Source organism: Palaemon carinicauda, chromosome 30 (genome assembly GCF_036898095.1).
Source record: "Palaemon carinicauda isolate YSFRI2023 chromosome 30, ASM3689809v2, whole genome shotgun sequence".
NCBI classification, from domain to species: domain Eukaryota; kingdom Metazoa; phylum Arthropoda; class Malacostraca; order Decapoda; family Palaemonidae; genus Palaemon; species Palaemon carinicauda.
Genome location: NC_090754.1, coordinates 26,664,120 through 26,688,251, shown reverse-complemented (window position 1 = coordinate 26,688,251; position 24,132 = coordinate 26,664,120). Strand labels below are relative to the sequence as shown.

The 24,132-nt window shown below is 34.1% G+C and overlaps 1 protein-coding gene across 10 annotated transcripts in view; it reads left to right on the top strand.

The window, feature by feature from the left end:
• Nucleotides 1–23,800, top strand: part of tim (timeless) — a 251,784-nt gene extending 227,984 nt beyond the window's left edge. For 9 of the 10 annotated variants that reach the window (XM_068353514.1, XM_068353513.1, XM_068353516.1 and 6 more), the window contains 2 exons: nucleotides 21,039–21,224; nucleotides 22,564–23,800. In XM_068353514.1, the coding sequence (XP_068209615.1) occupies nucleotides 21,039–21,224; nucleotides 22,564–22,891 (514 nt within the window). In that variant the 3' untranslated portion in view covers nucleotides 22,892–23,800. The remainder of the gene's footprint in view (nucleotides 1–21,038; nucleotides 21,225–22,563) is intronic. The other variant, XM_068353520.1, reaches the window with a different exon arrangement.
• Nucleotides 23,801–24,132: the final 332 nt, after the last annotated feature.

Sequence of the window (24,132 nt, the reverse complement as noted above, 5' to 3'; positions counted from 1 at the left end):
TAGCTGTTTCAATCAGCTATATTAGTACAGTAATGATAAAAGTATACATTACCACGTTCATTTCATTAGGTTCCGTTTAATAAGCTTATTATAGTTTTTATATCATAGTGGGGGTAAAACTTCTACATTTTGTAGTCAATTTCTGTAACATCGACATCTTTTCTGGTAGCATTCTGAGAAATTTTAAAGCCCTTATAATTCTTACCCTTTACATCTTATTCTCTGATGCAATAGGACAATATTTCCACATTTTCTAGTCTGAATTTACTTATTGACAATAAAAATCTTGCCAATGATTCCATATTTACATTTAATTTTTAACACCCCATTTGATGATGTTAATATAGATTCCACCAGCTCTCTTTTTCTCCCTTCTATTATCCAAATCGTACAAACTTTCAAAATTTTCAATGTATCAAAAGTGAATTCTCTCCCAATATCTTTTATCCATTTTCTCCTCTTGTTCTAAAATATGTTTGCTATATAGCTTTACTCACTCATCAGAGCAATCCCATCTTTTTAAAGTACAGTATTTTATTATTTCTTCTGCAAACGTTTAAATATCTCATATTGTACTCTCAAGCATGTACTGTTTATTCCTTATTTTTTCTTTTTTATACATCATTTAGATAGTATTTTACAAATTATTTTCTAAACTTATAGTAATAATGATGATATAATGATTCTAATGATGATGATAATTTCACAATTTAAAAATCTGTTACTTCTGTATACCACCAGTCACTTCGAAATTCCTTTCTGGGGCAATTATACCCACAAAATCTAACCCATCACATCATAATGAATATGCCATGTAATGAACAGTCAAAATTCTACTTCAGTAGATGCTTATGTCAACATAGTTACTTCTATTGGCCTACAACAGTTGCCTATGTATATATTTTTTAACTTTATATGCGAACATAATTTGTCTGTTTTGATCATACAGATTAAAGGCTTTAGTTTAAATGCTAAATTGTTCCTCTTAATATATACTTGAAAGGAAACATTATGGTACATATATGAATATATATATTTTTTTAAATTTAATGTATTTTGTATATACAAACCTATTAATTTTACACAGTCTTTCATGTATCTGTACAAAAATCTCAGATATTCCCCAGCAAAAGTTAATAAAATTCCTTCTAGTACCATCAGATCATGCATTCGCCTCTATTCCACTAGTCTAACGTCGCAAACTGGATCATTCATTGTGTAGTCCACAACAGTGCCGAGCACAAAGGGTTGGATGATTTTTTCCATATGAAAGCAATGGGTTTGTTTTAATAATTGTATGGAAAAGATTTGTATTTGTTTCACAGCAAACCATTGAGGCCAACTGAATACCTTCCAAGTGGCAGGACAAATACTAATTTTCATGATTGACATTGGATTGGCATGAATATGGGGGAATGGTGTGCTATACCTTGGGTATCGTACCAGCCAAGAAGTATGCTTACTTACCAATTCATTAAGACACAGCGATCAATAACCTCAGAATTTCATGCCAAAAAGGCAGAGCTCTGGCAGTGAATTATGAAGATGGTGAATCTCCATAACACAACACCTCCACAGAATGTGTAAAAATCAAACCTGCAATAACTAAAGGACTAGTGGAGAAGGCTTCAAGACATTTAGTGAAGGTTGAGTGATCACTCCTGGAACATCATTTCAAAAATCTTGATGTCATTGTTTCTTTTGAGTAATAAGGTGGTTGGTAGTACACTTATTTTATGGCCCTCATTCTCTTCACCAGGATGTTCTAATCCTCAGATAACTACTCATAGGCTTTTAAAATCACTTGTCACATACAGAATGCAATCATATTTTTGGGTAATGGTTCATCAATTGCTAGAACTAATAAACAAAAACTAGTTTTCTGAAGTCTTTAATTGTCTGAAGATGTTTTCTCATTTCTTATCAAGGAAGAGAAAAAAAATGATAGAAAAGATGATGATGAATAGGCATGAAAACTAGCTGTTTGTACCATGGTGACAAAACAGAATTTTGATTATTAATGAGTTATTTTAATACTTACCTGTTATTTATGTTGCTTATCTCTCAGAGCTGGTTAAATTTCCATGTCTACCCAAATAGCCCTGTCCCTATAGTATTGCATGGCAATACTGTACTACTGAGGGGGTAAACTATATATTTTTGTTTCCAGTTCTCTGGTTGACAAGTTCAAGGCCACAGCTCTACCCTCTTTCCAGATTGCAATTTTATGTTTTAGTATAGAATAACCTTACTGGAGTTTTTGAATCTCAGGAGGCTCCTAGGGACCCAGGAGAGATCGTAACAAAATCGTTTAAGAGATTGTGGGAGAGGCTCTCTTCGGATGGAATTTAATGATATCCCTTCACTGATGTAGGAAGAGGAAAATCTGTTATATGGTTACAGTCTTGAATTGGATTCGGGCTTCTTTTACCTTACCAATCCCAAAAGGCTCTCCATTTCAACTGGTACAAGCAAGAAGTGTACCTCTCCCCGAGACCTATGATGGCTTTGGCTGCCTCTGACTGGTGTTTTGCTAATGACCCCTACTTTATAACCCCTAGGTTTAGGCTAAAGATTGAGAGCATCCAAGTTTCATTAAAACATTTAGAGAGTAGACAAACATTTTATAAGAGATGGACGAGTTTGAAAGATGGAAAGAGAGACACTTTCTGGTTGTTTCTGTTGTATTGAAAGTGTTAATGTAAGCTACAGTATCTAGTAGGAAAGGCATTTTTACTTCATATTTAGGAGAAAAATTATCCACCAGATGAGTTCCCCATAGTGCCACATCACCCTGCAAGTCTATAGATGGAGCAACCACTTAGTCAGGAAAAAAAATAACTCTGCTTACTAAGGTAACATTACAACTCCTTTTACTTGTATGGGAGTAGGCCTTGAAATAAGTGCCACACTTTTCTTCTGCCTGCTCAAAAATATCCACCACCCTTTTATAAAGCACATCTAAACTGGTTCCTCCTTTGTTTCTCAGGTATGGGATTGCTATTGATTTGTTCCCATCCTTCACCATAACTTTGTCCCCAACTTATGTAGCAACAACCAGTCTGAAAACTAGGTGTCATTCATATGTCCTAAAGGTACCATTGATAGATACTGTTTGGTTCAACTAAGACCATATGGAACCAAGGTTTGAGAAAAAAATAAAAATTTTAGTGGTAGTTCTTATGGGGTTGGTGTGGTAACAATTACCTCTTAGCCTCCATGCTTGAAGCAGCCAAATGACTACTGCTGTTATGTCACTTAAATAAGTTATCCATGTTTGCTATTAAAGACAAAATAATAGTATTAGTCCAAAAAGAGCATAAAATTTCTGATCATCACTAGAAGTGAGAAGCATGTGCTAGAAAATGGAGGGAAAAGCCTCCTGTAAGACTGCCAGAGCTCATGGTTAAGACTTTGTGTGGTCAGTGAACATTTGATTAGCTCAGCCTAGCCCAGAAATTCATGTAACACAGTTCCTTTCAGAACTTTACATTAAGGACAGCTTTTTTGTTGGTAGTGGTCTTCCAGATCCATTTACAGTATTATAGAATAACGTAAGTAAGTCAGGCAGGATTTCAACCTTTTGTACAGTACCAGTTTATACTACAATGACACAGGCTATTTTTTAGCCCCACTTCCTAATAATTTTCCTCAACATCCATTGGATCGTTATATATGGTTTGAACCATAAATATTTTCTACTCTGTAACACCATGGAACAGCATGCCAAGTATTTCCAGTTACTGAAAGAAAGGATAGTGTAGGGTTAGTTGTATAACAAACTCATCACCACTTGTATCCACATGTAATCAGTCCAAACAGTATAGCTCATGACTCCACTAACAGGACTCTAGTTCTCTAAACATTTTATTTTGGTGTTGTTTGTTTACCATATGCAACAGTAGCTGCAGAAGCTATCCCACCTGAATAGATGTTTGAAATACAACAAATGAATTTTAAAAACAAAATTACAGTAGCACCTTGGCTTAATAGACTTCAATTCATTGTATCTGGTACTTATTGGACACATTTGAGTGGAATACAAAGGTCAAATTTTTTACATAATGGAATAAGCTGATAAGTATGAAGTTATATCAGATTCTGAAGTGAACTCAACCAATTTTGGCCTGTCTAAACCTTCAGGCAATGGTTCTCTGTTTCACAGGTAACTGACCCATCTTGTCCAATGCTGTACTGTAGTGTGAACTTTCTCCTATTCAGTCATTTAACATACAGCATGTTTGCATTTTAGGAAGACTAATGTAATAAATATTCTAAAATGCTGTACACTAAAGTTGTATACTGTAATATGTTGACAGCTTTTGTTGAATTTACACCAGAAATTATTTTACTTTTTACTAAAATAAGGTTCCTTCTTTTGTTCATCTAGCAAGCACATGTTAAAAAATACCAAGATTTGTTATCAAAATGAATGCATTTGCTCTCATGTTCGCACTACTGAACTGGTAACAAATTTTAATCATAAGTAAAACGCATCATGCTTCATTCATCGTAGCGATTCATGTGCTCTGAAATTCTATGATGATGTATAGTTGTCTTCAAAATAAGATTATACAATTACTGTATGATATTCAATATGTATTACATTACTCTTGATACATTCCTGCCAACCATTGTAATGTATTTATACAGTAATCACATGATGAAATATTGTACCATTGTGCACACACACACACACACTCTCTCTCTCTCTCTCAACGCAGGAGGGCATCGGCGAGATAATACTCATCCTTCAGGGATGAATCCTTTCAAAAATATACTCTCACAAATTGATTACTAAATACTGCATTCTCATCTTTTCACAAAGGAAACATGACAATGTTCAGGGTATTTCTTTGTATCTTTGAAATACATATTTGTAATGCTTATATGGAATTGCCAAAACAGTATTGTGTATTGAGTAAAGCGTACAGTACTGTAGATTCTTCATTGTTCATCGGATTTTGGTACCTATCAGGTGGAAAAACCTCCAAACTGGCCTAAAGTAAAGGTACCTGTTTCAATACACTACAAACCTATTACTTTACAGGAATCAGGTCTCCTAACCTCACTGGTCCTCATAACTGGTCCAGGCAACACAAACATTGCGACAGTCTGCCACCAGAAAATAAGTGGAACCCAGATGCATGTAATTCTAGATGGAACTGGAGGATTTATTTCTTTTTCTGTGTAGTGTCTGAACGTTTGTATAGAAACAATTAAAGAGGATGTAAAGTTTAGGTTATGTATTGAAAAAAGCTTATGAAAAATATTTATAAGAGAGAACCTTATCTTAAGTCGTATTTTAATAATTTATGGCTTCTATCTAAATTCATCTTTACCTATTACTCTTAGGATTCTATTTAATGAGGTACAAGACTAAAGGTCGTCAGTGATAATTTTAACATTACCTGTACTCCTATTTTATATAACTGTATGGTATAGTTTTAAGGTAAAGATTTCTGTTGTATTACTGCATGTATGTGGTAGATGGCTTTTTTACTCTTAGTTTATTTTGTGCATTTATAAATTGAGCAAAGTCTTGATAGGTGTTGAAATTATATCTTCTAAAGCAAAACCCTAGTTTTATATATTTTAATGGTAAAAAATTCCAGAATATATTGACTGGAAGCTTTACTGCTTTGTTCATTCCATTGTTATTTTTTAATTTAAGACTTAGACATTTAACAAAAAACATAGGCCAATATCTTTTTTCCTAAAAATATTACTAAAGGTCAGGGGAAAAATTGTTGTGGACATTAACATGAGAGAAAGTTGGCATGACTAACCTTTCCAAAAGTGCTGAAGATTTTAAAAGATTTTTTTTTCTTCAAAAGTTAATACTAAAATTGATGTTCATCATTCCCTAAAATCAGATGCTCAAGATACTGTATTATTGTAAATGTACTTGAGACTCATATTTTTTTAAAGCTAAAAGCAGTTTTCTATGGCAATTTGTTTAGAATGTTAATTTTCAAGTTTCAAGTGTTTTTTTCATTAAACACTGTGGTTCCCAATACATACTTCCACAAAAAACTATAAATGGAGCTTTCCTTATTTCAAAAGTTTTTATCTGTCAAAGTTTACATAAAACAATACATTAGTTTTCAGCATTTTTATACCAATGTTTCTTCCGTAGTATACTCTGAATTTTTCTGTATATCAAAATTTGGTGTCACTTATAGTTATTTTATAGGTTTTACTCTAATTTAATCCTATTAAACTATAAAAATGTGCAACAGGTGGCAAATTGCTAAGACAAACTTCATTAAGTGTATGAGATAAATTGAACGATATCCTCAAGATGGATGCTTAGTTTCTCTCTTCAATTTCTAAAGCATGCACAGAATGTAGCCGTCAACTAACTGGTGCTTAGATTACATATCTACATATGGTATAAATTAACAAATCATTACCCGGTTTTTATGGGAGTGCCATTTTATAAAGATAAGGAAGTAATTTCTACTGGGTAATATTTCTCAGTAAATACCAGGCAATTGTTTTTCATGTAGCTAGGTTCTACATAACCAGGTATTCACAAAGTCAGTTTCTGAAATTACTTTGCATCATTTGTCGATATGTGTATTATTTTATTCTATATATTGATCTCATTAGAGTTGAAACTCTTAGTAGTGCTTTTATTTTATATGTTGACTTGTTTTCTATCATTGCCAATTAAAGTGGTGGCTAGCTTAAGTTGTATATCTAGTGACTTTTGTAGTTTTACAGTATAACTTGGAGCCAAAAATGTATTTGTTCATTGCTTTGAAAACAAGAGCAAAGGAATTTACTGAGTAAATGTCCTTTGAAAAAAAAAAAAATAAGCAGTAGCCTACTAAAGTCCTTTTGCAGGAGAAAAATTTGGAATTTGATAGACACACACACACACACACAATATATATATATATATATATATATATATATATATATATATATATATATATATATATATATATATATATATATATATATATATATATATACAGTGGTACCTCTACATACGAATTTAATCCGTTCCACAACCGACTTCGGATGTAGAAAATGTTCGGATGTAGAAACGAATTTTCCCATAAGAATACATTGAAATAGGATTAATCTGTGGTTGAGCCCAAAAACCTATGATAACTCCTTAATAAATTACTACACATAATTACACATGACAATATGCACTCTAAATTAGATAATAGACATGTAAAAAAGAATAATGATCAAGAAATAATAAATAAGAAACGGGTTTTTAGCGTCACTTTACCTTAGAATGTCCAGCGCAGGTGTTGTTGGTCTTGCTACGCAGAGAGGAGACGGACGGGCGGTGAGGAGGTAGAGAGGTTGACTACGATAAACGTACACTACCGTAACTTATTCTAACTTACACTAAGTGAACTTTAACCTAACTTAGCTTATTTATTTTTTTATTTTCATATTTAAAATTTTTTTTTTTACATTTTTTTTTTTCTTTTTGATGATTAATTTTAATCACTTTTACTCTCTCCACTTAAAATTGATTGAATTTTTTTCTCTTCACTCTGCCGTTTTCTTTGAACCACTTCCATCCTCTTCATCACGAGTTCGCTTTGTTGTTTTTTAAAGAAGCTATCGATAGAAAGTTGCTTGGTACAGCTTTTCAGAATGTTTCGAAAATAAGTTAGGGAAACATCATCAAACTGCGCAACTACACGACAAACCTGCAATTTCTTTGGATGGTATTTGTCGATGAAGTCGACCACGTCTTGATATTTTCCTAACACCTCTTTTATTTGCGCCGAACCTATTGCAAGTTCACTCACACGGACGCCACGCTCATGCTTTTCGATAATTCCTTGCTTTACTTCTAAAGAAATCATTTCCTTATTCCTTTTCTCACCACTACCACTTGCGAAACTAAGCCTTTTAGGACCCATGATTTACGTAAAATACTGTAAAAGGATGAACGTAAAAAATCACGATTAAAACACAGTTAATAGCAGAACGCACAGGGCACAACCACACGAAGCCGACGAGAAGAGGGATGTCCCAAGCCACGCTAATTGAGGGTCCCTCCGAGGTAGAAATGCTGCCTTCTATCGGCGGAAATAAGAAATACATCCGGCGCTATGAGTACCATCTACGTGCACGGGTATTGTTTACTTCGGGTGTCGAAAAAAAATTCGGGTGTAGAGTAGGAACGTGTTCGAATTGTACTTCGCGTGTCGAAAAATTCGGATACAACCGGTACGACGAAAATTGCTTACTTCGTGTGTCGAAATAAAATTTGGGTGTAGAGTCGAAAAATTGCTCGAATTTTACTTCGGATGTTGGAAAATTCAGATGTAGATACGTTAGTGTGTAGAGGTTCCACTGCATATATATATATATATATATATATATATATATATATATATATATATATATATATATATAATTTCTACCTCATACTTGGGATCGAACGCTAGCCCCTTCTAATGAAAGGCCAGGTCGAAACCAACCATGCCACGAGAGGCCATAAAAGAAATCGGAACCTGACGCTACCTAGCTGTCCGAGGATTTACCTGGCGAGACATCAGTCTCTTATCAGCGAGTTTTACCCGATTTCCCGGCCCACCACGTGACACAATTGGTAGTAATTCATTCAAATTACCCCTAATGAGTCAATATGGATAAATATCAACACAACATCGTGTTCAAATAGAAATAAATTTCTACCTCATACTTGGGATCGAACGCTAGCCCTTTCTAATGAAAGGCCAGGTCGAAACCAACCATGCCACGAGAGGCCATAAAAGAAATCGGAACCTGACGCTACCTAGCTGTCCGAGGATTTACCTGGCGAGACATCAGTCTCTTATCAGCGAGTTTTACCCGATTTCCCGGCCCACCACGTGACACAAATGGTAGTAATTCATTCAAATTACCCCTAATGAGTCAATATGGATAAATATCAACACAACATTGAACAATTAGTGTCACTGTTTTGGTCATCCCACTTCAATCATCTTTATGATAAGCTGTCTTATTATTGATGCCTTGTGCTGTCCAATGATATTTTCCCATTTTTCTTTCCACTGGCTTCTACATTCTGTGATGTCCTTTCCTCTTCTGTGCAAGCTGTGTGTCAAACTTTGTACAACCTTTGGGAAGTTGTGCAGACTTTAAATATGACATGTTTCTGTTATTTCTCAGGGTTCATGTTTCTGCCTTTTAGGCAGCCTTTCATCTGCGCTAGGTACAGGTCATGTTGTTGTTGGTATTCCTCTATACTTGTATGTAATCAGCTTTTGATAGGAGTTCTTATCTCACTTCTATAGAGAAGCTAATTCTATATTTTTTTTTACAAATTGTTCTTGCATATTGAAAAAAAATTATTCCAAAATTGTTACCTTTATTTGTAGTAAGCTACCTGAAGGATATCCTTGGACAAAGGGTATTATACTAAAGCCTTTCTTTTTTAGATACAACTTCACTGCCTTGAAGACCATTTAGTTTAAGGCTTAATGACCTTCCTAAGAGAAAGAGCATAATTGTGGGTTTGTTCGACAGGCAAGTTTTCTAAGTCAGTCCAGACAAAAGCTACAGAGACCACAGTTTATAACTGTCCTGGTTCATCTTGCTGAATGAGGCACTCTTTTCTAAAGAAGTACTTTTATTGTATATGGTTAGACTAAACGACGGAGGTAAGATACTGGACTTTCAAATGTCTGGGCACTTGGCCTTCATGGATCCTGCTTAGTCTTGCGAGTTAAAAGCCTCGATGTAATGAAGGTGGGTTTGGGGAGACATTTATTTCTTATGGAGGGTGACAGTTACAACAATTCTTATGGAGGGTGACAGTTACAACAATTCATGCCCTGTAAAGCAATAGTGACCTGTCTGGGTGAAAAAGAAAAAAAATCACGAATTGTATGGTCGTTGACAGAAAGGAACACGGTAAAGGGGCCTCTCTGGAAAAAAGGTGATGAAATTCACAGATCTAGCAATCTTGTATAGAAAAGGACTGAATCTTGGAGCTAAAAAAACAAAGGAAAACATGGCTAAGAGTCACTTAGTTACCGGAAGTATAATGAGAAAACCTTAAAATAATATTAATTGGAAGACTTTATAAGAGACTCCTGAAAATAAGTGATCAGAAATACAAACCATACATTCAAGCATTTATAATAACAAGTTGTCATACCCCTCCACTAAGTGTTGCTCTGGCATACTTAGCTGAAAGTGATAAAAATGAGTGGTAGACCTATTATCACTTGCAAAAGGAGTCAACAGAGAGGAAGAAGTATTTAGGTCCAGCCTGGGAAAAGCTGCAAGTTGCTCATTCCAGTTTGAGAATGAAGACTAGCGGGTGGAGGTTCCTTGAACACTGCAAGACTTGATAGATGTTGGCAAGGAATGTGGCACCAGATTTATGTATAATCATGCAAAACCTTTTCATATAGAAAGAGTTCAACGTAACTGTTAACTCGTTGCCAGAAGCCAAGAATTATTCGGTCAATTCATTAAGGCTGAAGAGACTATAAAGACACGCATTGTCCTGCCACAGCTACCTAATTTTTCTCTTCTTATTTTTTTCACTAGAAGATTGATGCATATGTAATGTTTATGCAACATATGTATAAGCTTTGTTAAAGTAAAGTTTTTGATGAAGCAAAAAATAAATGGTACTGTGGGTTAACTTGCTTTTATTATTCAGTAGTTGAGCAACATATGCCTTTTTCCAGTGAAAGGAAAATTTTTTAAATCTTTCTGCAGGCATTGTGTGTATGCTAATGGCTACTCTTTTATTATAATCTTCATTAAGAAATAAAGATAATGAGTATGATGGTTGGCAGGTATTTCCAGGTCGTGTTTTATGGTATTATACTGATCCTTTTCTAATTTAATATCTTTAGCCATATTTTAGTTGCAACAAAATTACAGGATTTTTTTAAAAAACATTATTTTGAAAGCTAAAAAAGTTACTTCTTATCTAAGGAGAAACGTTTAGATAAGAAATTAAAGAAATTCTTTGTTCAAGTTTCCAAAAAGTATGTGCGAGTTATGATAACATGGGAAACTATGTTGAAATAGAGTACTACAGTAATGTAAAATGCACTATAATGAACTGAAAGTAAATTGCCTTGTTTGTATGTTATGTGTTTGTTGCTAGCCAATATGAAATTTAATGTTAGTGCTTTATACTACTTTGGCAATCTTTAGTCGATGCTTTAGAAAACCTTTCTTCTGTGTATTTTCTTAACTATTATTTTATGGGAGAGGTCTTTACGTGTGTATTGTTAGTTACATTTCCTGTTCTAGCATTAAATGTTTACTTTATTCTGATTTTTACAGATGTCTTTTATATACGGTAAATGTCAGTAGTTTTATCTTCTGTAATCTTTACATTGGCTGTAGTAGTTTTCATCATATTTCTTTTCAAATAGACATGTGATAGGAAGGGAGTGTGCCATGCCTCACTTGCCAGTAGAGTATTGCTTTTGAGTTTTGTGTCAGTTGGTAGTTTTCTACAAATATTCTACTTCTTTGAAAGGTGCATTGTTTTGATTATATTAAGCAGGCTTTTGCAGAATCCATGTAGGTGTTTAATTCGTGTCTGCAAAGCTATAAACAAATATTTAGGTTAGCTCATAGTAGCATAGAAATTTTCTGCTTGTATTCATAAGGGGAATAAGGAAAAGAGACTGTCTCTAATTGGGGACTGATGAAGAACAATAGCATAGAAAATAATCCGATTTTGTTTATTACCTTCTTATACTATGTTATGGTATGAAAGTGGACACGTATAAATAGTACAGCAACTCAAGACATCTTATATTATTGATCAAAGAAATCATAATGTTTTGTCAAAGCCTGTATCAAATACCTCATATTCATTATGTATAACATAAGCATAGTGTTATTTTAGTAGCACTTTGTGTTTTCAGGAAATGTAGCCAACTCTGTTATTTTGTTTGTGACTTGACTACACAATACTTCACATACAAGTCTCATATGAAAATTGTATATCCTTTTATCTATGGCTAAGGGATATAGTCTCTCTGTGTCTTGAGACTATGGCACTATGGTTGTTATCATACGTCACCGAAACAATTTTGCCTCAATATATGTAAGGTCAAAAGCCTTCAAAACCAAAAATATTGTAAGATGCTCTGGATAGTTTATGTGCTACTTGCAACGAGTTTCTAAGGCTTGTAGGTTTAGTGAGAGAACTTCTAATTCCAGATTCTTGATGTGTTGTCACAACTGCAGGATATTTTTCACATCTGAAGCAAGTGGAATATGAAAGGTGTTGGATTGCACAGCTATACAAAATGAGCCAAATGAGTTGCAGCTTGCCTGATTGGCTTTGCTAAGCTTTTGCTGTAAGAGCTTGGCAAAAATTATGAATTATTTTCATTAGTCTTTGCATCTTCTCTACTGCAAGTTGAACCATGCAGCTGATCGTGCCTTTTTCTATCCCTGATTAACCACTTTTGATGACAGTTCTTGATCTGAATTCTCCCAATAGATTATTTCAAGGTTTTTGGCAAAGCTGGAGTAGTTTGTTCAGATTAGGGCAAGGAATAATCACTGCTGCTTCCATGATAACCTACTTATTTATGTAGCATTTCATTTTAATGCTGTGGCTGTGAGCCCAAGCAGCCACACAAGGTAGTATAGGAGAAAAACTTGGCAGGTTGTGGCTAACCGAAACAAAGGAAGTGAAACTAAACGCCTTCACCTCATAGGGATTTTTCAAAGCAATGGATACCAATGTGTCCCATTTCCTGAGGTTGAAATACTCCATCTGGAATAGATAATATTGCAGGAATTGATTTACAAAGCTATGGTTGATGAGTGAATATCAATCCCTTGTTGGTTTTGAGACTAGAAAAGCAATTGTAAGACTCAAGGAAGTATCCATCATTTAATACCATTTTGTCTAGTGCTTGGAAACTTTGTTCCCTTTAAGTAGGATTTTTGTTAAGATCTGAATACAGAGCAGCGTGTCTGTTTTCAGATACATTCTTCACTATCCAGATCTACTATGACCTTCATATTTTCTAAAAGTAGTCTCCCGCTGGCAAAAAAAAATGAGCATAAATCTTTGCTTTCCTTGACTTTATCATCCATGATATTTAGGCATAAACTTTACTTTTCAATTTGGAAGAAAGCATCGCTGTCTCTTTGTAGTCATAGTTTTGAAAGCTGTCGATGGGTAGGGACATCTAACTGTGGAGTATAGCATATGTGGTTCTTTTCAGCTTCTGGGAAAAGGCAGTCAAGGAAATGATCAAGACTTGTTCACTTCTTCAGTTAGATTGAAAGCTTGCCTAAAAAGTGATTTGCACTGTAAATTCTTGAGAATTGGGGCATTGATTGCAGTTGGGTATATTTGATGAATAACTCACATGTAAGAAATCCTGATGAACACAAACAGATAAACACATTTTTGGGGGTATACAAAGGGAAATATAATGATAGGTAAAAATTTGTCAGAATCCTCAAAATTTTCACCTTACAGCTATCTTATCTATTCAAGTTGTAGTTTGTTGAATAAAACTTAAATTATTTCAATAAGCCCAGCCCAACATTCATCTTGATACAGTATTATCTTTGAAAATAGAACTTGAGTTGACAAACTTAAAGATTAGAACTCAAAAGCAGATGTGTATGACTAACTTAGTGTAGCTCAATACACTACTACTGTACTGCACTGTGTGCTCACTATTCTGGGAAAACTCATTTTTTCTTTGTCAAAGAAGCAAGAAGTTAACATTTCATTGGAATAGTACTATAGTATATTTGTTAGGATTTTTTTTCACGCCTCTCATGAGGCTCTTGATGGTAGTGTCATTCTATCAAGTTTTTAACTTAATATTCTAGGTATGTGTTCTGAAATCAAATTTTTAGTAGTGTGTAAAGAAAAACTTAGTATGCATAAGATATACATTGCCTCTTAAGGCAAAGAGTATATTTCAGGATAGGTTCAATGTACATAGGGATCTCCCAGATCAAACAGTATTAGGTTATACTAATATAGGGTCAGATGGAAGCAATAAAAAGAGGTGAAGAAAGTTAATCATACTGTTATTTTTGTCGTGTGGCAACATAGCTAGCTACCGTATTTTAGTCAGTGTTATAGTGCTTGCTATTTTAGCTTAAATAATTCACCTTTCAATGGCTTCAAAGCCATAATAGTCAGGAAATTATCCAATTTATTCTATGCTTTGGTAGAAAGCATTATTACACATTTTTATGTCATTAGGTAAGCTATTGCCAGGTAAACCCAGTGAGTGTGAAATAGACATAGGGTACACTCGGGCACACTATTCTTTCTTATTTTTGTTTCTTCCACTATTTTTAAATGATGTGTTGGGTAGGCTTAATAGAATGGCTATGGATGCCTGGTGGTTTATCAAGAGGTTGTCTTTTCCTTATCTTATACTTTTTCTTTTCAAAACCATCGTTACTGTCCTCCCTTCAGTTGAAGTGGCTATCCTTAAGGGTATTTAGCATTGCATTTTGTATTGGCTCCTCAATGCTAATCAGATTTTCTGTCTTTTTTTTTTTTTTTGTTCTATAGTCTATGGGTTTGATCAGTCATTTTATCCATATTTTTTTTATTCTTGTTAATTTAGTTTTAAAGTATGATGTATCTTTTTTATTATCATTAATTCTTATGCTGTCTGGAGACATTGAGCAAAATCCTGAACCAGTACGTCCTAGATTTCGTCAATGTCGTCTACATACTAAAGTATGTTCAGGGAAGATTCTAGCCTTCTGAGACAATTCTGTTGTAAAGTACCATATAAAGGGTAGCAATCCTTTTGAAAGACAGTCATATACCTTATTTAGTTAGTTTCCTAAGGCTTATTATGCCCTCTAGAGTGTATTGTTTAATGTGCTGCTCAGTTTTCAGATTATAAATTTCCTGTTCTAGGTGAAATCTACTTGAAATCTTAGATCACTGACGTATAAACATTTTGTTTGAAAGCCACACATTGTGTAATGATTTAATCTTTAAGTAAACAATGTTTTGCCTTTAGTCATTAGGGTATGTAATTAAATAATAGGTACATTTCAATAGCATATCTTTATGCGAGCAACTAGATATGGAAAAATCATAAAAGTAAAAGTTAGTACAGGTACTTGAATAGAATACGTAGTACTTGAAGACTTCTAAATATGGAAATGAACTCCACTTTGTAACAGAAGTCCTAATTGGTGGCTACCTCATCTTACTTTGTATGCATTAAACTTTTTCGTAATTCACCAAGAGTGCTGCTTTACAGCTAATAGTTGTTTCTTATATGATAACAGGGATATTACCAGAGATCTTTGTTGTATGTGCAATGGTATGATGAATAGTAGAGTTGAAAACACTGTATGCTGACAATAAGTGTACTTCCTTTATTTAACATGTGATCTCATGGCTACTTTTTAGATGGTTATACTGTAAAACTTGTTATTGGTTTCATATTTTCTGTTTTTAAAAAAATTATGAATGAGATCCACTACTGGAATATACTTTTGGCTCGCAGAATTTGTAACTTGCCCTGATATAGCTCTCTACATGACTAATTATTGGTCTTACTTGTGATAAACTAAGCAATTTTTTTTTTTCTAAACTCTTGCATATGGTAGATCCAGACATTTATAGTTTTGAAATAAAAATTTTTTTACTAATTTACATTTCAATATTTTCTCACTCTGTTCCACTGTTACATCAACAGCTGATAAAATTTTTAGTTAATTTACATCATATGCTGTGACCTTGTACTGTAATTGATATCTGCATTGAATTCAGAGAGAACAAGAAAACAATACAGTACTAAGACATATTACATTATTCTGAATAAAACTTATAAGTGTTATTTATATATTTCTTGTGAAAGATTAAATCCATATCATGTCATAAATCAAGCATGAATATTAAAAGGTAGGGTAATGTTAGACGAGACGTCTTATTGAATTAACTCCTTCACACTTTAGTTACTGAAAAAATCAACTTCAAATTTGCAGTTTAATTAATTTTAGAGCTCTTAAGAGATACAAAGAACACATTAAATGAGCAGTCTATTATAAGCTTCGGCTACTTTCGTGTCCAAGCTGTCGGCCCGCCCCATGCCGCACCGCTGAATGAATGGCAGATCGTCTCTTAAATTTTTCAGACCACCCCCGTGAAGCCTTGAACTCTTGGGGTGCCTGCTTCAATATCCCTTCTTCTGCATCTTCTTCGGCCTGAGCACGCACAAGATCACCGAAAATGGCGCTGGCCTTCAGGTAGATCATTGTTTCGGTGATCTTGTCTCCACCGATTTCCTCGTCCTTAATCCATAAAAGCAGCAGTCTCTCCATCTCCTCATGGATGTGGCTCCTCTTGCTGGAGAAAAGTCATGCCCAGAGGTGTTGCTTCTTTGATGGCTTCCTTCTGTTTTAGTATGACTCCTATCATAGACGGATTTCGGCCATATTCCTTGGCGCTCACATTTAACTGTATGCCAGCCTCGTCTTCTTTATGATCTCAAGCTTCATCTCCATAAAAAGCATCCTCCTCTTCTTTTCCAGCACATCAGCAACTTTCTTAGGACCCATGGCTAATAACGCAAAAGTTGAATAACGCAACACAATACAGTTCAGTACGTGAAAGCACGAAAGTGAAATCGCAAACACGAATTCAATCTGAACAATACCACTGCCGAATCAAAATGAGTGGGAGATGACGCTATGTAGGTGCATGATGGGATAGATGCCGACTAAAAGGAGAGCAGGATCGTATGATGGTAACTAGCATCCAAGTAGGGATATAACCAATGGGAGCGCGGGAGGATGGTGGCGAGTTTACAGGTGGCGGCGCGCAAATTTTTAAATTAGTCTTGGAGGCAGCCGGGCTCTCGTACCATACCTCATTTCATAGCATGAAACATTTTTCGCAATGCGAGTCTGAACAATCTTCCCATCTCATTTCGCAGCGTGAAGATTTTGTGAGCAGAAGCTTTCGTATCTAGAGGTATCACTGTATTGCACTCTATTGTTTTTATTATACCGGGTAAAGCCAACTAGGATTATTCTTCTAATGAAAGATAGTCAGATTTCCTAGATAGGGTTCATTTATTCTAATGTAGGCTTATATCTCCATTTTCTGTATTTGTGACATCCTCTGTTTTTAATAAAAATAAGCATAATTTAATGATAACAGTTAGGCTATTTGTAAGAATTTAACTGAATTCTTTTCATCTTAATTTTAGTATAAATATTAATAAGTTAAAGGTAGCGATAACCCTAGAGGAAACATGCCTTTGCAATATGATAAAAATGCAGGGACACCTACTATTTTTTTTCAAATCATACTGGAACCTTTGTTCACGAGTAAATGGAAAATACTTGACAAAGGTTTCACATTTCACCAACTGAACTCTTTTTCTAGAAAAATACTTAATTAGTTGCATGTTACATATTGTGTGTTATGCTTCAATTACTCATTGGGTGTTTTGAAAACAATTCTTTCGTGAATTTATCTTTTCCCTAAGCCTCTGACCAAGAACAGTGTAATGAATTCCATAAACAAGTGGCAGTCTAACTATATAGTGAATATAGAGCTGTACATCAATTTTTGTAAAAACCTGATCTATCTGTCCTTGCTATTACCATTAATCTAATTCGTTAGTAGTCCAGGTGTTCCAACATTTTTAGACAGATATGAGATTTAACCCTGGATAGGTACGGTGGGTCGTTTGCGACCCCGAGCGTCAAAAAAAAACAGGTTTTTCTCACGTGACTCACCCCTGTGACTGAATTTGTGGGTGATCGACCTGCAGGAGGTGTCTCCCCCACACGCTCTAGTAGTGTCCAGATGTGCATTGCTGTAGCTGTACTCCTTCCCCGATTTCTGAGACGCGTCGGGGTCGTTCGCGTCCGAGTTTACCCTTCTGAGGTAGTTTGCATAATTATCAAAGTTATTACGTATTATGAAATTGTCGTAGAATGGTGCAACTTGTATAGATTATCAGTTGTGGAAAGTCTTGGTGGATTGTTTGGCTACCATGTGCATGTTTTTTTTTTTAGTTAAAATGTCGTTCATCACCACGAGGACCATTTTACCGGGAGTGCCCCTTTTTCATTTTTTTTCATTTTTTTGCCAAGTCATTTTTCCGTAAGATATTGCCAAATAGTGTCGTAAAACTTTTGCTTGTTTAGTGTTGGAAAGTGTGTCTAGATGATCTGGCTACCCATGCATGACTTTGTTTTTGTCAGATACGACGTAGTTATTGGTATATTGGGTATTTAACTGCGGTTACCAATTTCTGTTTTTTTTCAATATTTGTAAAAATTACTACGTAGTAAGGAATTGCCGTATATTATTCATTTTTTTTTCATGTTTATGTGTTAGAAAGTGTGCCTTGATGGTTGGGCTAACACGTGCATGTCTTTTTTTTTATCTGAGATGTCGTATATTAGAATGTCGGGCATTTTACCGCGAGTGTCCCTTTTTAATTTTTTTTAATTTTTTTGCCAAGTCATTTTTCCGTAAGATATTGCGAAATAGTGTCGTAAAACTTTTGCTTTTTTAATGTTGGAAAGTGTGTCTAGATGATCTGGCTACCCATGCGTGATTTTGTTTTTGTCAGATACGACGTAGTTATTGGTATATTGGGTATTTAACTGCGGTTGCCAATTTCTGTTTTTTTTTCAATGTGTAAAAATTTACTACGTAGTAAGGAATTGCCGTATATTATTGATTTTTTTTTCATGTTTATGTGTTAGAAAGTGTGCCTTGATGGTTGGGCTAACACGTGCATGTCTTTTTTTTTTATCTGAGATGCCGTATATTAGAATGTTGGGCATTTTTCCGCGAGTGCCCCTTTTTATTTGTTTTGCATTTTTTTGCTTAGTCATGTTACCGTAAGGAATTGGCAAGTAGTGTCGCAAAACTTATATTTTTATAGTGTTGGAAAGTGTTTCTAGATGATCTGGCTACCCATGCCTATTTTTTTTTAGCCAGATATGGCGTATATATAAGTATGTGTTCGATTTTCCTGTGATTGCCATTTTTTCGTTTTTTCCCATTTCTTTCAAAATTACTACGTACTAAGGAACTATCACAGAGTAATATTTCATTTATATGTTTATTTGTCGGAAAATATGCCTTGATGGTTTGCCTAGCACGTGGCTGAAATTTTTTTTTTCTGAAATGCCGTATATTAGAATGGCCATTTTTCCACGAGTGCCCCTTTTTATTTGTTTTGCATTTTTTTGCTTAGTCATGTTACCGTAAGGAATTGGCAAGTAGTGTCGCAAAACTTATATTTTTATAGTGTTGGAAAGTGTTTCTAGATGATCTGGCTACCCATGCCTATCTTTTTTTTAGCCAGATATGGCGTATATATAGGTATGTGTTCGATTTTCCGGTGATTGCCATTTTTTCGTTTTTTCCCAATTCTTTCAAAATTACTACGTACTAAGGAACTATCACAGAGTAATGATTCCTCTAGATGTTTATTTGTCGGAAAATTTTGTTTACTTTTTTTTTGATTGAATATCATCAAATTTTTTTAGCTGAAATATTGTTTTACATTTTTTTTTTCGATTTTATTTCCCTTCAAAAAAAAATTTTTGGGTCAGAATTTTAATTTTATAGTCGTAAAATAATCGACAATTATCCAGCAACCCACCATACAATTTTTATGCATATCCAATAATAATTAGATTAGTAAATAACACCTTGAAATTTACATACCCTTCCTACATTTCAAGTGGCAGATTAGGGAGTCTGAGTCAGTGTGGTTGGCGGCCATTTTGTGGACATATCCGAAGCGTAAGCTGCCCTATCTATATATATTCTTGTTCCCTATAGAATTTGTGATATTTTGGTATATTTTTACCTGCATAAATATCATATTATATATTAAATATATGTATTTTTTTACGAAATTTCCAAGTACTCAAAAAATTACCTTTAGATATGGCCCCTGATATAAATGTAATTTACAAAATAATGAAGATTTTTTTACATATTTCTATTTTAGGATAACATATGTTTATTCCCTAAAAAAATTAGCCACTTCCTATTTCATTTGGGTACCCAAAAAAATTCATGAAATTTGGACAATTTTTTTTGGCCAAAAAAAGTTACCCTTTTTTTCTCATTTCAGATCTTCACCTCCATGGGTCTGACTTCATCCAAAATACATCAAGATGTGTCCTAAACATTCAAGAATCAATTCCTAAAAGGATTTGTGTATATATGTATAAACTTTTTTTTTATGAATTTTTATGTCAGGTCTTTTTTTTTTTCTACTTAATTTTTTAAAATATTTATAATAAATAGTTTTTCTGCAGATGAGTAGTATTTATCTTTACAGTTGTTTTAAGCATTCATTGAAGTTTTTTTTGGCAAAAGAAAAAAGGAGGTTACTGCAAAAACTGATTTTTCAAGAATTTTTTTTGGCGTCGGGGTCGTTCGCGTCCGAGTATACCCTTAAAGGGGTGTCCGAGGACCGTACCTATCCAGGGTTAAGACTAACATGCATGAAGCCAACCATTAAACCACATAGAAGTTCACACAAACAAATAAAAAACTCGCCCAAGACAGATATTTACTTTCAAAATGTCATAGAGTAGTACATTTAGACATATTAAATCAAAAACTTTCAATCATTGTGCATGATTTTTTTAATCCCTAAAATCCATATGCATAGCCTTAGATACATATTCTGCATGGTCACCTACATTGCTGTATTAGAGTATCCTATAAAGAAAAAATAATACACTAAATATATGAAGCCTCTGCTACCTTATGGAGAGAACAAAGTCAATGGAAGCCATAGATTATGGGTTTATGATCTACTGAAATATAAAAGAACAATGATCATAGGCTTTTATTTGGTAGAATCTAGTTGTTTTAGACATATGAGTGTTCCTTACATCAAATGATATTGCACACTACATTAATTTATAATAATCATAATTTTTCAACCATTATCCTAAGGTTCCACAAGTTGGTGGGAGAAACAAGTTATGCTGTAATTAAAAACTTATCCCTTGATTTGCTCAACGAAGTAACACTTTAAACCTTGTCTTTGTAGAGGGAATGAGGAACCCGGAGTGCTTGCAGAAAAAACCTTTTTCGATTGTGACGACTCTTCAGAACGAGTCAGTGACTGCTCCATGGAAAACAACCGCTCCAGTACATCATCCCCACTGTCATCCATTGATGAAAAGTTAATACATAATGAGGAGGATGACCAACAATCCAATCAGTTTTGCCACAGGTAAATATTTTGTTTAAATGCAAGATATCCAGTTTATCTATAAAACAGACATCTTGGCTAGTTTTATGATAGGTAGGAGATTGTACTGTATGGGTTAGATTATATGATGGTGAAGATTAAGTAAATTAAAGAATAAGCTATAGATAATATCAATATATGTTTTCATTGTGTTGGATCCAGGGATAGGTTTTTGTTTAGATCAAATATAACTGAATTTTATTATCGTAGCTTTGGTTATAATAGGTTTGATAATGGTACATGTACTTGTTGAAGAAATACTTAGCAGTCCTTGGGTTGCATTATTAGTAAGTCAAGTGCAAGTCTTTCCTCTTATTCTAAAAAGGATTAATTTTTTCACAATAATTTTTTTCAATTATAATAATGTGGTCAAGAGTATATATTGTTTTGTATAGATATCCATGATTGATGGTTCTGAGGACAGTCCAGGTGAACTTTTAAGTTCTTGGTTCAACAATGGCTATAATAATAACATACGGTGAATATCAAGATGATAGAAGTACAATATTCTTCCTCTCTTACTGATAAATAATTCACACCATGGAAATTGTCTGTCATCATCCAAAAATATTTTGTGAACTGAGGTTGGAAACATTAGTCTCATTTAATTTGCTAATTTGGCCTGTAATCTCTGGCCCATGACACTTTCTATGCGTCACTTGGCGTTACTGTTAAGAAAATATAGCAACTTGAAGCATAGCACGTAGACTATTACCCTTCCTATTTTTCTAGACAGGTAATTCTATACCAGGCCAAAGTAATATGAATTCCATCCATTCCAATTTTAGTTCCTTTTGCACACCATGCAGTTGTAATTCAATAGACTAAAATGCTCATTATCTTTACTTGGTTTTTAATTAAGGCACTGTAAGATCTTCTTAGTCCCAAGGCCATGTTGTGTTCTAACATGCTGCACATTTTTCCCTTATCACAAAAATAATTTTTACTTCCATGTTACATTTTTGGGTGCTATATTCATTCAAAATTTATATAATTGTTATTTATTCACACACTCGCATATATATATGCATATATATACATACATACATATTAGTTAAGGATTTTATCCATTCCAGACCTAAATCTACCAGAAAACTATATGTATATAAAGTATACTCTCTGGAACTTAGAATTAGCTATCAATTTGGTTTTTCTGTAAGTTAGAATTAGCCATCAATTCGGTGTTTCTGTATAGCTTGTTTAAAAGTTAGGATTAGTCATGAATTCAGTTTTTCTCTTTAGCTTGTTTACACGATTCAATTTTTATTTTCCACTTGATACTTTATGTATATTTTCTTAAATGAAATTTTTTCTTCTTTAGGATTCCATCGACTGGTTCAACTGAATCTTCAGCAAACCTGACGTCTAACAATCAGATCACTACAAATAAGAGCATGGTTTTAGAAGTCCAAGATCATGAAGGGAGCACAACTGGCCTCAATATTCCTCTTTCTATAGAACCTTTATGCCTAGTAGAACCTTGTGAAGAGGAAACTGCTATTGAAGTAGACAACCATATTATATCAGGGATGGAATTTACCAACACATCAACACAAAACCCAGATTTCAAGACCTTGATGGAATCAGATGATTTAGTAAATTTGCAGCCTGATGATACCATGAGTGAGGCTCTTGAAATAGATTCATAATGACAATATTGTAAAAGTCATAAGTTTTATTTTTATTCATGGAATGAGGTCCACAGGGCCAAGCATTAGGAAAAGGAAGGCCATTCAGTGCCAAGTCTTAAGTGAATGTAGCTACAAAGGACCAAATGTGTTAGTCATCCCAGGTCTTGTTTCACCAAAACCAGCTCTCTTTTTAATACTGTAGCAAGCATAGCTCCTGGTAAACTAGATGTTTCTTTTCAATATGTAATGTGAAACCCTATGTATTGATATTTGCATGTATTTAGTGACAAAAGGTAGTCCCTCTTTCTTTTCTGTATCTCAGACCCAAGGAAGTGTTCTAGATCACTTCTGTATTATTTATAGATCTTGTCAAAATTAATTCTAACATGGAATTTGACATAACATATAAAATTAACTTCATATTTAATCTGGTAACTGTAGCGTTATTCATAACATTGTAAATATAACATTATCATTCAGAAACATTCCTTGGGTTCTGAATGTATGATACTGTGGAGATATCCAGTATCAATTTTGAGTACAAACATATAGTCTAGGTCTAACTATATTTTGGAGAAATTTGAAAGATCCTTCTATGATAATTATAGTTTTCACATGAAACCTTAAATTTTTTAAAGTGGCAAACTGTGATAGTGTTTATGTGAAAACTATTGAAAACTTGTTGTGACCTCACATGGAAGGATTTTTACAGGATTTCAGTTGAAATAAAAAAAATGTCTTCACTATTGATGGGCCTTTCATTGTGTCATTCCAGCACGATTGTGCCATATATAGGTCTAGACTTAAGAGCTCAAAATTAAGATCATCAAAAAACTATATTTTATAAATTGGTGACATAAAATGTTACTTTGATGTTTAAGGTGTACTGTACATAAGTGTCTTGACAGTAAAATATTTCTATAAAAAGTTATTTTTCTTGAATCTAACCTTGGTGAATTATAGAAATTAGTATCCCATAGAATAATTATTATTTAAATAACTCTTACCCAAAACTCATTGTACTGTAACCTTTGCTAGTGTAGTTTAGATGACTAACTCAATAATTAGAGAATTAGTAGCGGGTTAAAGTTATTCTGAGTCTTGTGGGAAATGACTGGGCCCGAGATATTCCAAATACCACGTCACCAAGGTATGGCGATGCAACAGTATTGGGACAATACTAGGTACATACGGGAGCAATGGTTTACCTGCAGAAGTTTGAGGTCAGCTTGTGCAGAGGACCCAGGATGCTGATTTCC